Here is a 15,878-nt window from a genome sequence, read left to right on the forward strand (position 1 = left end):
AAGTGTTTTGAAGACTAGCAGTCAGGGAAGCACTAGAGCTACCCAGCAGACAAATAAGATGTTAGCAACCTCTCCTAGATTTTCCAGAGAACCTCCTGCTGCAGTTCAACACGCTATTTTGACTCAGTGGAGCTATACTTCGCTCCTCCTCGAGCAAGAGACACTGGCAGGAGAAGTGAATTCACATCACTGAAGAGCTCTATGGCAGTGCAATGAAACAGCCCACGAAGATGCAATAGCTTGTACTTGGGCTGAAAAGGAAGACTAAGGTACATGTTCATGGAGGGGATGACGTTCAGTTGGAAAACTCAGCTCATCAACTAGTTCATCTAGTCCTTTCAGTCTTCTCCTCAGCATGCCCCTGCACTCTGTACTCCAACACGACTGCCTTGCTTTGTGTGGCAGAGAGCCAGCTCACAGCTGCAATCAGATCAGAGCTGGTAATGCCTCCTGGAATAGTCAGTGCAGCGCAGAGCAACATGAGCAACTCCACGCAGAGCCATCACAAGTCTGGAGAAGCTTATCACTTTGCACGCTGTGCCTAACAAACGACGTTATTCTGCTCTCAGGGCTGACGCCAACTTTAATGTAATACAGCAGCTTCTGCTGAGAGTTGCACCAGAGGTAAGAGGCCCCCCCAGACTGCTGTGGTGCAGGGAGCTGTGTAACACTGCAGCAGTGTTCACGTGGGTCTGTGTGGATGCTGACAATCCCTGCCAGGCAGCACTGTTCTAGATGGAGTCTGTACACCTGTGGCTAAGTTTTAACTTCAAACTGAATTATCTCCCAGGAACTGTCTATTCCCCTCCCAACTCCTTATGAAATGACACAGCTCTGTGGGGAGGCATCAGCTTACTTGTGAGGAAGACTATGTAGCTCCATGGGACATTCCTGGAGAAGAAATTCCCTCCTGCAAGACACAAGAAGAACTTTTTCTAGACTTCCCTTTTTTCAATCCCCCAGCCTCACAGTTAAGAAACAAGCTGTGATATTTCCTACCTTGCAGCATGAAGGTTTCAACAAGAATCCAAATTCCATTCACAGCCACCACAGTATCTGGAAAACAAAGTAAAAAACCCATAGCAAAACTACTCCTGGACCAGAGGACATCCATTTCCTAGGCTAACAGAAAGAGTACAATATAGGACAAGTGGCAGGGTCATTGTTTCCAATTCAACAAACTGAACTCATAACGTGGGAGAATCTTCTACCCTGACTTTTCCCAGGCCTTTAACAGATGCAGTACCTTTATCTTCAGAAGAAAGCAAAACTAAATCAAAACAACGGTCTGAATCATGTACAATCATTTTAACTCATAATTATTGTACATTCTGCCATGTTATTACCTGCATATTTCAGCTTCCTCCTAGTTCTGGAACAAGATCTCAAGAACCACTGGGTCCCTGACAGTGCAGGACAAAGCCCTGTCGGCCTGGATCTATCGCTGCTCCCCAGCACTCAAATCCTGAGAACTGAAGCTGCAGGACTTCTCCTTTTCATTCAGATCTCCTCATTCCACCCCACCCGCTTTAGTTTAGCATCCCAATTTACAAAACCTTCTCCTTCAACATTCAAAAAACCCCCAAATTACAGAGTAGGAACAGATCGTTTAGAAAATTGCAAGTAGCACCATGAGTAAGCACTCTTTCTCCTTTAGAGGAGAGAAGCACAGAATCCTTCTCACAGGCAGTACAGTTGCCAAGCAATCCCTCCAGCAACGAGGATGCTTGCACCTTCTCAAGTGCAAACAGAAGAAGGTGGTTGACTGGCAAGGCAGTTCCTTACCCAGCATCCTTCAGCTGCAAGATGAAAACCTCAAGGCCTGTGAAAGCTAACCACCAACCTACCTAAACACAACAAGCTGACTCATACAGAATCAGACCCACAAGTGTGTTATGAAGTAGTGAACCAAGGAGCCTCTCCGGAAGACTCGACACAGCAAGAGCTCAGAGTATCACAGCAGTGGTCGGTACAAGCATGCAGTTCCCTCCCCCTCTGCCAAAACTCCAAAATGTGTACATGAGCCATGGCTCAGACCAAAGACCAGGCCCCACCACGCTAAGTCCTCGTGAGGGTGGCAGACACAGCACGCCAGTGATCAAGGCTGCCTAGCAGAGAGACAGCTCGTTACTTCTACTTACACATGGTGTATTGGAACACGCGGGACTTCACGAGGATGTTGATGCCTGTATGAAGGAAAGTGTAACAAAACAGATGTTTACACAGTCCTCCATATCTCACACACAGATTCCTCTATCTTCTCCTTAGAGACATTTTTCATACCAATCCTCAGCACAGAAGCTAAATAGATTAGCAGATTATTAACTTTTACTTCTTGGGACCAAGTTCAAATTTCCTCTAGAGTTTTAGCAGCAATAAACTTGCTATCCTTAACCCCCAAGATGCCTTTTTTTCCCCTCTGTGTGTTAGTTCTGTGGCATGGACAGAGGTAAATGCAGCTGTTGAAGCACTACCCGTGTTTGGAACAACACCTATGCTGTCAAGGAGGGTTGAGTGCATCAGCAGAGATATATAGGACTCCTAGGGCAGCTGTCTTTGGATCTAGATGGTGTTAACTGTTCCCACTAGCACACAACACTGAAAAAGAATTGCAGATAAGTTCTTATTTCTGAATGGCTACGTTTGCAAGACAGATTACACTGATTTCAGACCTCTTTCCCCTTCCTGAGCAGCTGCACTTGACCTGTATGAGTGTTGCAACCCCATCTTGGGACTAGGAAGCCTAGCAGCTTTTGTGAAAACACATATCCCTCTTCACAGTCACTGCTGTGAGTTGCCACCTGGGATACGGAGAAACTCTATAAACTCTACTAGATTCAGCAATCATAAATCCCCACCTAATCTCTGTGCTAAAAAAGGAATACAGCCCTCCACGACCTCAGGGTCTGCTTTGCTACAGAGCTTCTGACAGATGTCTCTTATTTTAAGGAAGCCAGGGTTTGGGTCAGAGCACAGAGAATATATACGTGAGAGAAATCTTCTTTGGAGACTCTGAATGCAAGGCTCTGAATACACAGAGAGTTGGTTAGTAGGCCTTCCCTCAGCTGTTCACCAGGGACAGAAGAAAAGGTCCCTTCCGAGGGCCCTTTCTTTGCAAAGAAATGCTCTTCCTGTTAGCTGAATGCTGTCACGAAAACACAGTCTGTTACCTTTAAAAATAAGGAATGCTGTCCGTGGAAGGTCATCAAACCAGTGCTCGCGATTTCGTTTTGCCTGGAAGCAGAACAGCCATGATCAGAAGTAGTCAATGCTACGTCCATACAAAAAATGGGCAGTGATGGAGACCCACCTTATCCCCATCATCTGTTTCTTTTAGATTGCCTTTGTTTCTTACCCACCTTCTCTTCAATCACCGGCCTCCTTTGCTCTCCCTCCCACACACATTTCCCATCTTCTCCACCCAAAAAATACTCACCTTCCATTTTAAGCCAACAACTTCATAGAAATTGTAAAAATCCTTTAGACTGCAAAACAGAAAGAAGCATCTGATCAGAGCCTTGGAGTTGATTAGATCCTTAATTGTCCTTGTCAGGCATCATCAGCAGAGAGTCCCTGGAAGTTATTAACTCCTTATTAGAACTGCAACCACAGTTGGTATACTCAACACTGACCTCTTCCCAGTCTGGCCAAAGGTTATCGACTGACAACAGCCAGAGCAGGGTGCAAAGCCTTTCTTCCTTCTGTAACACTACAGCCCTATCAAGGAAATTCTGACTCTACTGAATTCCAGAATTCTACCACTGACAGGAAAGACCTCAGGCTTAGATAGCAAACTCCAAGGGAGAGAGACTGTACTACTCTTCATGAAGAAGTCTTGGACTGTCTTAATTACTCGTACAGTCCTTTTCTAACATCTTTGCACATTTTCTTTTCAAGGTAACAATGAAATTTGAAAAAGGACATGAAAGCAAAGAAACTCATAAAACATAAGTGCCTGTCTAGGTGCTCAGGGTCAGGCCTATAACAGCTTTTAGGCATCTGAAGGTGAGGATGCTGAACTTCTCAGACTCTTACTGGTGTCATTAGGTGCCTAAATTTAAGAACTCAGCCCTTCTCCCTATGCCATTTTCAATACTTCTCTGTGGCACTTGACTTTAAGGAGAAGCATCGGCACCAGTTTAATGGGAGACTCATTCTGAGTCTGTCTGTGGCCAGAACAAAGGAAAAGGAAGAGAAGGTCTCCTGCTCTAATTCCCTCCACTTCCATGCTGGCTGGAGCTAGCTGCACCCATCCACCAGAATGGCAATTCTCTGCCTCATAACACAGAGGATGACAGTCCTGAAAGCACCAGCAGAACCAGATTTTAATTAACAAAACCCTGGGGGACACAGCCAGCTGCTGGAAAAAACAAAAACTTGTTAAGCTGCGAGGCTGCACTGTGTGAAGAAATGCTCCTTGCAGGCTCTAATGCTGTTCCTCAATTTCTCGCTCCTCTGTTCTGGCAGGGGAGGTGGGGAACAGCGGCTGCCTGGCGACTGCCAGCAGAGCGCTGTATCCACAAGAGGGCACGCAGGAACTCCATCACCTCCGCAGAAAAACCTCAACTCTCAGGGTACCCCCCGCCTCCAAGCTCCCTGCTTCCCAGACAAATCCTTTCAATCACATAAGTCTATTCCCACATCCCAGACAAATTTCCTTCCATAAAACCCAGCCATCCTCTCCAAAGCACAGCCTAGCTTCAGAGAGTGAAGCAACCTCCCTGCTCTGGGTGCAGCAGTAAGACCATCCTACCTGACTAAAGGAGTATTGCTTTGATTCAGTGCTTTGAAAGTGAGATATCGCTCTCTGGCACACATCCGAGGCTTGTAAAACCGCAACAGCCCTTCAAAGTGCTTGAAGGAAATTCCAGACGGCCTCTAGAAACAAGGGAATGTTGTCATAAGCAGCGACATCAGGCAGAAGCACGTAGAGGCTAGTGTATTTAATTCTCACTCTGGATTTGTTTTAAGCAGGATTCGACATTTTATCATAAGATGCCATTACAACTAAGCCCCAAAAGTACCCTAAGCTACTACTTTAACCTCCTGAGCTTATCCCAGAGATCAGAAAGCTCTCCTGGCAGTCAGTCCCTCCAGCAAATGCAGAGCTGTTCCCTGTTGCCCTATCATGTGAAAATTGTCCAACCAGACACCCCAAGGGACAGAGTTCAACCACTCTTCCTGGGAAACTAGTAGACAACCTAACAGATCCCATTACTGGCACTTTTTAAAGACTATCAGCTATTCCTCAGGAACTGTTCATATAATGAATGTGCCCTAAACATGAACTAATCTACTAGAAGTAGGTTAGTTATTTTTGGGTCCTATTTGTCTTGCTGCTTCACAAGTTAAGCAAGAAATCAACCCTCTCCCCCAGTGCTCTGTCCCTGTAAAGAGTTGTTTGTGCGTGAATTACTTCTGTTTCTGTACCATTTACTCATGCAGTATCTAGCAACTGTACTGTACCTTCACAAGTATAACCCACCTCTCCTCTAATTGAGAGGCAAGTCCTCAAGCAAGACCCACGCTGAATCAGAGAGGAATCAATGATTGCATGCTTTCCAGGACAAACTTCACTCATTTGATCAAGACACTTCCATAACCTCACATGGGGCTGAAATTCAGACTACTTTGTGTTTTCTCCAGAAACAGATATAAACAAGTTACACAAATGAAAAAACAGTAGCCCTTGGTGAGTATGATTCCAGTCAACAGACATAAATCATCTTTTCTGGAACATGGTCTTTAAACACTCCAGAGCACTGGTGTTCTTAAAGCATTGCTGACCTGCCCTCCTGCTGCACTGTGGGCTGCTCTCAGCCTCCCTGCAGGGCCCCGTACCTGTTTGGTGATCAGCAAGCGGTAGGCGTGCTGTATGGCTGTGCGCTTGTGCAGCAGCAAGGACTTAAACTTCCTCTTCTCGATATCATTGAAAGTGTCGAACACAACAGCGAGAAGCTGCAGAGAGAAGACAGAGATGATCCTTATACTCTGTGGTGACCTGAGACAGGCAGGAACATCCAGAGGCAAGGAGAGGCATCGCCTGCAGGAGGAATTTACTAAGCGTGACACAGCCTGAGGCAGGATGGAGGCAGCGAGGGCCCGTTGGCCATAAGGGATCCCACAAAAGGATCACCAAGCACACTGCACACACACTGATCTACTTTTTGGAAGGGGTCTGGATGTTTCTGGCATTCTAACACTCATTAGTGGTTTTAAGAGCTAAGGCTAAACCCCACACATGCTGACCGAAAACAGTATCAAAAGGTTTGTTAAGATGCCCTGATCTCTTCCTGGAAAGCAGGTTTTGAGGGCGGCTTTCTGGGCTCACCCTTCCGCAGGAGCTTTGGCAAACACATGTCAAAACTAACCCTCCATCTAGGACAGCAGCAGTGAAATCCAAGCCCATTACGAGCATCAAATCACTCACCTTGGGTTGCAGAATTTAACTCCTTTGACAACGCCTTTTCCACTACTCACATGCTCACCTGAGCTGGCCTTGGCCCTGTCCTAGATGCTGCAAGAAGCAGAGCCAGCACAGCAGCCATGCTCTCATACTGCAGTTATCAGCACTCTTCAAGTCCTCTCATACTTAGTAATTCCATCCCCTTCAAACTGATTTACAAAGTATTTCAGGCAAGCCCAGCTAATAAAATGCCATTTTATGATAAATAATTAAGACAGAAAAGGACAGTAAATTTCATGCAACTGAGTATGTCACTCCAAGCATGATATTAATGTGAGAGAAGTTGAAAGATACTCCTATCATTCCATTTTCTGTGATTTAGTTCAATTCCTTGTGGTTAAACATTAAAAGACTCCTATTTGTAGTGAAGTATTCTGCCAAAGGGTCTCAGATTATTACAGAGCACTCTCGGGAATGGGGAAGACCCTGTTGGGCAATGAGCTCTAAAGTCAGGCGGAGAGAAGTCAAGTGCTTCATCAGGGGACTCACCAAGTTCATGATGAAGTACAGCTCAATGGAGAGATACACTATGAAGAAGACACAGGACCAGGGGTTCCGGGCATAAGATGGCATCATCACATCAGGGAAACTGCATCCAAAAAAAGACCCAAGTTTAAGCACCAAATAGCTCACGCTACACTTCCCACTACAAAGGCAAGAGCCACTACAAAGGACACGGGTGTCTGTGTAAACCCACATCCATAGATCTGTGCATTTCTGCAAAACATGTGGTTGCTCATGACACAGAAGTTTGAGCCTCGCAACAAGCAGCAAGAATGTGGAGACACAATGAAAAAAAAGTATGAAAAGCACATTCCCTGCACATCCCGAAAATCAGATAGGCAAAGGGGATTTGTAACATGGTTAAGGGTTGTGCTTTGATACTTAGCAACGACAGCAATACAGCCTTGGTGTAAGAGTGTTACAACCTAAGATTTATTCCATCCTTTGCTAATTTCTTAATCCTCAGAGCTCTCCCTGACAGCAGATCAATATTTACCCATTGTTGTTATCCCCCTTCCCTAGCAGATAGGTGAACCGAAACAGAGTAATAGGAAGATACTTCACAACAGCAAACTGTCGGCTGACAAAGGAACACAAATAGAAACTGTCCCTTCTTGGACCAAGGCCTAATAAAGCTGTTTCCCCTCTTACTGCCCTCACAGTGATGAAGCAGTGTGAGTTGCTTAGAGATAACTCTGCATCTGAGGTCACAGTGTCCTAAAACAAAATGAAATACCAGTTCTTCCCATGCAGGCTGACCCAGGAAATCTCCCTCTCGTGCAGAGGAAAGGGGTGACATTTGGAGACAGAGCATTTCTGCAAATAAGCTCTTGGCTCTGCTAGACTTCTTTGGGGTCAAAGGGAAAGACTGAGCTAGAAAAGCATGAACTTACTTCGAAGTGGTCAAAAGCACGAAGAGATTCACAAGGCTGTTCTCTAAGGTATTGAAATACTGAAAGAAAAAACTCCCATGACCAAATGCAAGCAGAACTTCATAGTGGCATTTCATTCAAAAAACAACCAACCACCCCACCCCCCACTTGCATATAAGCACTTCTACTGCCTCCCTAGGGAAAGGGTACTTCAGCATTGGTCCTTTTTAAAGGGCCCTGAGAGATGGCATGTGAAGAGTTAAAACAATTAATAGCTTGTCTACACATTTTTGCAGTAGTTACTCCCAGCAAGGTACAGACTGGGCAGCAGCAGGAACTAGTGTCTGCTAGACTCTGACAGCCACAGTCTGAGGCAGGCCAAGCTTTCACCCAGATACCTTCCTCCCCTTGGCACAGCAGCAGGTGGCTTGTTTGACTGAATTATGACATCAAGAACAAGGAACAACTCTGGGAATGTTCCCTTTGGGACATCCTGTCTTTGAGGAAGTTCTCTGCACTGCCTTCCCTCCCAGCAGGGTTTTGTAAACCAGGGTAACACTGCCACGCAACTCTGACCAGCTAGCATCCGGCCTGCCAGGCCACCACACAGGAATAAGCTACATCCACACAGTAATGTTTGATTCCTAAGCACGTCAAAATGGGACTCAAGCTTCAGTTGAAAGAATCAGTGATACTCACCGGATCCGAGTGGTTAGGAGAAAACAAGTAAAAACCTAGAGAAGCAGCAGAGAAGGTACAGGAGAGAAGAAAGGGGGAAAGAACAAACAAAAATAAAGTCTGTTTAATGTCAAGCAGCAGAGTGGTGAGTCTCTGTTCCCAAAGAGAAGGTCACACTAAGAGTAAGTCCTCTCTGACACCATAAAGAGGAGAGTATCTGGAAGGCTTTCTCCATATAGATTTGCCAATACATGTCACTGGCATTTCACTGATGGTTTTGGAAAATACACTTTCTGGGGATGGTTTGAGTATAGGACTGTAGCAGGTACACCACAGACACATGCATTTGTAGGAACGTAGACTAAACTTACAAGATTGAGGAATAGTTGATGGAAACAGAACTTAGAAACCACAAACACACACACCACAGACTATCCTCCTGAAGAGGTCAAAAGGACCTTTGTCTCAAAATCAAACACCCAGCTTCTAGATATTTTGGATCTTTAATTCTGCCTTCCAGATGACCGCAGATGAAATGGGGTAAATGGAAGATCCTGGCAGGACTCTGAATCTGAGCAGCTTTATATTCATCCAGGCTGTTTGTGTTGCTTTTGTTTCACCTGCCATAAATACAACTCACCCAGGATGGCAAAAATCACCATGAAGAAAAGCAGGAGGAGGAGAATATCAATAAATGGTGGGAGAGACTGGAAGATCTGTCGCAGATTTCTGAAAAATAACAAAACATTGATAAACTAAAACTTGCATGTTTTCTCCTCCAGGTTGGCAGAGAAAAAACAACAACACGCCATATTTGAGGACTTTCTTCCCACTCCCTCCAAGGACTAAAAGCAGAAAGCTAGGTAAATTAAGATTGTTTCCAAGCTACCTATCTGTCCTTTGCAGTCAGCTCTCAGGTACTGCAAACAATACTAGTGTCACTCTGTCAACTTTCCTTCTCCAGACTAAAGACTAGCCCTGTGATTCATTGTGAAGTTTACAGGCAAACTGAGGAGCCAGAAACAATACAGCCACGTTCATGTGTTGTGCTCTCTGAGGCAGTTTATACAGCTAAGGGCAGCACACATAAGCACTGTGCACCCTGAGCACATCCAAAGATACTACGTATGAAATTTCCCTACATCGGCAAGACCCTAGCTACGCTTCAGTCACAATTCCAGAAGATCTCCGAGATCTGAAATGGCCATGAAAGACACTTATTTTCCTGAGATGCCTGCAGGACCAGAGTGCTTTTCCTTCGGCCCAGTCCCAGGCATGACAGCAGAAAACCCAGCCAGCTGAGCACTCACCTTCTGACAGCACCACAGTACCGGCAGTCCACCAAGAAGATACAGCGCAGAGCTCTCGTTATCCGGACGTGCGAGGTTTGGCGCACCAACACCACGATGGCCTCTATGAACTGTACAAACAGCACGCAAGTCTGCAAAAAAGGGGTTTAATGAGACACACAGCTGCAGTCTCCTTTTGGGAAAGGCAAAGCTCTCACTAACCATCCATTTATGTGGACACTTTAAGGATGGGAGGAGTCTCTGAGCGCTTAGAGGTCTCACATGAATCATTTGGCAGCTGGGACACATGGCTAAGTCATCCCTGTTACACTACAGGCCAATATTTAATCTGGTTCTTTGGTTCCCAAAGATGCTGAAGGAGAAACACTGACAATGAGAGACAACTTACCTTCACCATAGTCCTTTTGTGCCTGATAAAGGTTTGGAAGCCCAGCCACCTCATCTTCATTGAGAGTTCAAAGACTACCACAATTAACGCAAACAGCTCCAAGGTTGCATGGACCTGTGACAATACAGCACAGCTTAAACCAGTGCTTCTGATTACAAACAGCAGCACATCAGAGGCCACATTTCTGCCCTTCCTTTTTCAAGAAGCACGTGGGTTTCACAGGAGTCTGAGCACAGTTCTGTGACATGCAGGAAAACCCAAGGCCACCCTTAAAGCTAGCACAGCACTCTGTCTTTCAAAGTTGCTATATTTATTGCTTTGTGCTTTTATTAAAGCCCGTAGAATTTTCCTCTATTCAGTATCAGCCCAGAATTTCCTGGATATCCACACCCCTCTTGGATTTGAGCAACACATCAAAAAATGTATTGATATATTTGAAAAAGGGCAAGACACCAGCAACTCCAGCAAAAACCTTTTAAAAAAGTTTGAGACTGCAATTTCTTTAGTGAAATGCAGGAAGAAAAGCTGCTGGGCAGAGAGAATTCACAGAGAATTCTCACAGAATAGAAAACTCTTCTGTTATCTCTTGAAATAGATGTTCTGGACAACCACAGACAGGGTCCTGATCAAGCTCTGGAACAGAACACAGCTTTTAGCAGTGCTGATGGACCCCTTCTCTGCTGGAAGATGCAAAATGCACCACAAAGACAACAACAGCATTTTCTTACAACCTCAGCTTTAGTCACAGCTCAAAACCCAAACTGAGTTATGCAGCCCTGACTCATTTTGAGGAACACTTTGTCTCCAAGGTTGTCACGGCTGTTCTACACCCCTGGCATAGCCCCAGGGTGCCATTAACAGCTCCAAAAGCACAGCAGCTCCTAGCACTGTGCCTGACAGTGGTACCTCATGAAGTGGTTGTGGACTGACAACAGCATATACCAGTTTGTGCACCCCTTCTCTCAACCTGCATTTTATGAAGGTTAGACATAAAACTTCACGTCAGTCACATATACATTAGAAAGAGTCCTCACAACACTGGGAGGAGAGGACAGCAGAAGGTTTAGCAACCTGTCCCAGACTGAGATCTGTTTGTGTTCTAGGAACCAGTGGTGGTGCTGGGATAACGGCACCAAACCTACAATGGCTTTAAAACCACCCCGTCAAAGCACACAAATCCTTGAGTTATCTCAAGAAAAAGGAAAAACCACACACTTCTCAGTTACAAAATTTAAGAACTGCATAAATTGATAATACAAAATAAGTGTCACTTTCATCGTGGTCTATGCACGTCAGATGAAAAAAGGATGTTTTGCTGGCTGGCACATCTGCTGTCACCAATTTGCAGAACAAGCCAGGTAGCGTTTTTTTCCTACTACTGCTGCCTTCTTCCTCTATGTTTATAGCCTTCTTTTTCCTCTTACCCACCACTGCAAAACAGGCAAACTTCTTCATTTCGCCCCAAAGTACTTACAAAGATGCCAAGACGGAGCATAGGAACAGCTGGCGCCTCGCAGAGAGACAGCAACAAGAGAAGCAGTGCTGTGCTCAGCTCCATTAGGTAGAAAAGGTGATTGTGTGCAAAGAGGTAGGCAGCAAGTGCTTTGGCATTTTTGGGGTGAGTGAAGAACTTATCATTATTTTCTCCTTCCTAGGGCAGCAGGGATAAAGAAGAGAACAGCATTAGTGACTCTCACTACTACAACAGAACTTTCCACGTGAAGAACACAGACTTTTAGAAGGATTAGATACAATTCCCAACAGACTATTCCCACTTTACAGCCTGACATTGATCTGTTTATTGAGGAGTGAACTCTACACACAAGGGACATCCCCTTCTGTTCATAAGCATATTTCAGTAATGAAACTCATTAATATCCACAAACTCCTGCTTCAGAAACCCTTGATCCTTTTCAAAACGAGGAAGAGTGCTGAAAGTTTATAAAGCTAGGCAAAGAAACTTTAGTCAACATCCCAACATAAACACAGCACTTCATTTACTTGCAACCACTTCCACGTTTACAGACTTATTTGATTAAACTTCTCCAGGACAGAACACGAAAACACAGAGATAAGCTCCAGGGCACCTGGGCTGACAGTTGCTCCTCCTTATCTTGGCCTTGCAAAATGTCTGGGAGAAAACACTGGCGTATATGCAGTGTTTTCTGCTTCAGGAATGTGAGAAGACAGACTCCATGAAAAATTAACAAGTCTCTATGCTGATTTGTCATTCCCTCTTAACTAGAAAGCTTAATTAACATTAAAAGGTCAGATACTCCATCTTAACAGTTTGCCTACAACTGATTTTTAAACAGCTACGTCATTACTATTTTTACCTCTAGGAGGAAACTTAGTTTGGTGAGAACTTAGAGGTTTTTCATGCAGAACCACCCAACAGCTTCTTCTCTTTCTTGAGTCAATGGTTTAAGCAAGGGAGCCTTTGTCACTCACAGGAAACTTGCTGCCTCTTGGAAATTGTCATAAGAGATCATTTTTCCCCAGCTGGGACACACAGATGCACAAGAAGTTGGCTTTTTTTTTTTTTTAAAAAAATTAACATCTTCCCAGGTAAGCAATTACTGTAAGGACAGTAAGCTATTACTATCAAAGTGGAATAACTGTGATTGCAGGTGGATAACAAGGTCAGGAAACAGGATCTCCTTTAAGAAGTGAAGCATTCTTGAGACCAATTCAGAAGAGCGTTTCAAATGCTTCTCATTTACTCATCTCCCAGGCAAGCTCACATTCTGTTTAAGAATAAACACTGCCGGGTCAGTGAGCCAGATTGCAAGCAGGACAAAACCCAGCAGCAAGCTCCATAAAACGCAAGCCCCCCCCTCAAAGAGAGCACTAGCTTAGATCAGCAGGGCATTCTTATTCACGCCTGACAAAACACACTTGCAGAATGAAAAATAGTCTAAATTCTGCCTCTTGGTAGCCAAGCAATTCAAAACGTTGCTGGACAGCAAAGTCCTCTTATTCAGATAAGACACTCTTGCCTGCAGCTACTGGTTCAAATAAACAATCTGCATGCTCTTTAAGTTATGTCTACTTCATTTCAAGGACATTGTCATCATGACCATTGGTCAAGGCAGCAGCAAGAATAATCTGCATCTGAAGGGCCAAGCCTGCTGCGTACATTACCATCAGACACTGCAGCAACTCAATGACCCTTTGCAGAGCATTTCCAATAATCATGAGTTTAAAAAAAAGCCTGGGAGGGGCTGGAGCTACCATTGCATTGTCAGTGCTGCTCTAGCATATGACAAAGCTGAAGTATTACCAAGGTCTAAGCCTACTCGGTTTTAAAATGTCAGAGAAGCAACACGTCTCAGTTCTGTGGGCTAGGAGCAGGGAGGAATGAATGGTTTCAATCACCTTGCAGTGGCTTAAGCAAAAAACCTAACTGGGTGCAAAGCATCTCAAGCTGCAGTGCAGAGCCTTTGAAAGGGAACAAAGAGAAGGAGGAAGGAAGCACAGTAAGGGAACCAGCAACTTCAGACTGGACAGCTCTGGGAGAAGCTCAGTTTTGGTAGTAATTCATCTGATAATTCACCACGCTGTACAGTGATCTTAAAAACATACCTTTGTTGAAATAACGATGGTGTTTCCTGTAACTGGAGCATGGGTGGGGTTTGTTTGGTTAGCTGTGGGTTTTTTCTTTTTAAAGATGATAAATTTCACTCCTGGGCCGATTCTAATCTCAACATGCTTTCTTCCTGCGGAAATCAAGACCTCTACCTTCTCTTGTGTCTTACATGACCTGCAGGGCTTGACTGATGGTAAACGAACACTCCAGAGCCACCCACCAAATCTGCGGCCAAGGCAGGATTAGGACCTGCACTTCTAGAACATGAGATGTCTCCAGGAGAGCACTGACCATTCACCCCGGAGCGACTGAAGACATGAAATGACGACCTGTGACAAGTTAAGGAAATCTCCATGGCAAGGTGGCAGAACTGAACATGTGCTGAATCCCTCAACTACTACAGTCCTCGACACTGGGAGAGATGGGAGAGGATGGGTAGCTTGTTCAGTTCCTCCAAAATGACTTGCTAGAGCCCCTCTGAAGGTGCTTCCAGCATCGCCCCACTCCTCATGCAGATTCCTTTGCAAAGCACCAAATTTTTGACCTCAAAACAGAGGCTCTCTGTTTCTTATAATCAAGAACTACCATAGTTCCATAAGTCCATTTTTCACACAATACACCAAACAGCAGGGCTCACCTGGAGGTAGATTGCTGCCTCTTGGTAGTTCATTTCCCAGTTGTGTCGGGCGGAGCTTTGCTGCGCGCAGCAGTCCCCCGCAGCAGGGCTGGATGCATCATTAATAACGTCATAGCTACCTCCATCTGCATCAGTACAATAAGAGAAAAATTGATTTACAATTAAGCGAGCTGAGATTGATCAGGAGGCAGGCAAACAGGCCAGGCACTGGGACCAGAGACAAGCATCAAGAGGTGCCAGAGTACCCAGGAAACTGGCAGCTTGTACACAGACAAATTGATTCTTCCCATGTAGGAGCTTTTAAGAGACACACTCAAACTGAGCACTTCAACATGGGAATGCTCCCAGAAGATCATCAAAAGAGACAGCATCCTATTTAATACAATAAGCAGGTCTCCTGGCTCAGGGATCTGTGCTGTCATGTTCGTAGCACACTATCAGCAGTCATAAACTATAAACAGGCAGCTAACAGCTAGAAGTCTCCGAGGACATCCAACCCACAAAATAAAAGTGGGCTTGCTAAAGAAGCACTGCCTTTTCATATTTAGTGGTAGGAGAGACCATGGAAGAATGGAGTACAGGACTACCACAGGCAAGGGGAACCAGCCTGAGTATAGAAGCTGTATAGTACACTAAAGCAGCAGTCAGTATTTTTAGTAGAAAGCCTAGTTCTTCAGAGCTCTCCACAGTTATTAAACAACGCATCTTTGCAACACTCTTTTTGATGCAGATACACCCCTCTGATGAAAACAGACAGCAAGACTGATTTCTGTTCATATCCCATAGAGTGATTTTGAAGCTTCTAATCAGTAAAGCACTATAAAACATCTACTGAACATTTATATCAGATTTCATAACTAAAGATTTATTTAAAAAAAATACAATTCAATTGAAAAAGCAACTCCCAAGCATAGCTATACATACATATTGCCCCTCCCATGGAAGAACTATGCAGGGCACATATATATACTCTATAATACTTGTCATTTTTTGCATTATGTAGCCTCATTGCTATTAAGAAACGTGAAAACCATGCATGGAGACAATTATTGTTCAAAAAGGGAATGTCACTTTGTTTCTTCTTCTGGGACTGGGATTTTTATTTTGCACCTTTGACAAAGAATACTGAGCAGAGATCCCACAGAAGCAAGACCTGCTTAGGGCCACGCGTGAAATCTGTGGCCATGCACTCAGTTCTCCGGAGTTACAATCATTACCCAAATCACATGGTTGTTCTTGCTCTCAGTAAAGACTCCCCTTCTCCAGTGCCTCATGTTCCCAAAAAGGGTACATGTAAAATTGATCTTGCCAGTGCAAAAGTGCTGATTTTCCCTTTTTTATTAGCACAAAAGCTGTGATGCAGTAGCTTGTTCTGTCTGACAAGAAGTTATCTGAGAGTGGGAAAAAATTACAATGAGGTTCTTTTCCTCTCTC

The 15,878-nt window shown here is 44.6% G+C and overlaps 1 protein-coding gene across 13 annotated transcripts in view; it reads right to left on the reverse strand.

Annotated features, from left to right (window-relative positions):
- The window catches only part of TPCN1 (two pore segment channel 1), a 49,610-nt gene that overhangs the window by 13,101 nt on the left and 20,631 nt on the right, over positions 1 to 15,878 (reverse strand). For 11 of the 13 annotated variants that reach the window (XM_074887024.1, XM_074887022.1, XM_074887023.1 and 8 more), the window contains 15 exons: positions 14,445 to 14,569; positions 11,693 to 11,869; positions 10,219 to 10,332; positions 9,831 to 9,961; positions 9,161 to 9,249; positions 8,542 to 8,576; positions 7,864 to 7,922; positions 6,956 to 7,055; positions 5,842 to 5,958; positions 4,754 to 4,878; positions 3,437 to 3,485; positions 3,171 to 3,234; positions 2,142 to 2,186; positions 1,000 to 1,056; positions 857 to 910 (listed from right to left, as the gene is read on the reverse strand). In XM_074887024.1, the coding sequence (XP_074743125.1) occupies positions 857 to 910; positions 1,000 to 1,056; positions 2,142 to 2,186; positions 3,171 to 3,234; positions 3,437 to 3,485; positions 4,754 to 4,878; positions 5,842 to 5,958; positions 6,956 to 7,055; positions 7,864 to 7,922; positions 8,542 to 8,576; positions 9,161 to 9,249; positions 9,831 to 9,961; positions 10,219 to 10,332; positions 11,693 to 11,869; positions 14,445 to 14,569 (1,341 nt within the window). Of the gene's footprint in view, positions 1 to 856; positions 911 to 999; positions 1,057 to 2,141; positions 2,187 to 3,170; positions 3,235 to 3,436; positions 3,486 to 4,753; positions 4,879 to 5,841; positions 5,959 to 6,955; positions 7,056 to 7,863; positions 7,923 to 8,541; positions 8,577 to 9,160; positions 9,250 to 9,830; positions 9,962 to 10,218; positions 10,333 to 11,692; positions 11,870 to 12,554; positions 13,077 to 13,803; positions 14,148 to 14,444; positions 14,570 to 15,878 lie in introns of those variants that run through there. The other 2 variants (XM_074887034.1, XM_074887033.1) reach the window with 2 other exon arrangements.

This window comes from Strix uralensis, chromosome 17 (genome assembly GCF_047716275.1).
Source record: "Strix uralensis isolate ZFMK-TIS-50842 chromosome 17, bStrUra1, whole genome shotgun sequence".
Classification (NCBI taxonomy): Eukaryota; Metazoa; Chordata; class Aves; order Strigiformes; family Strigidae; genus Strix; species Strix uralensis.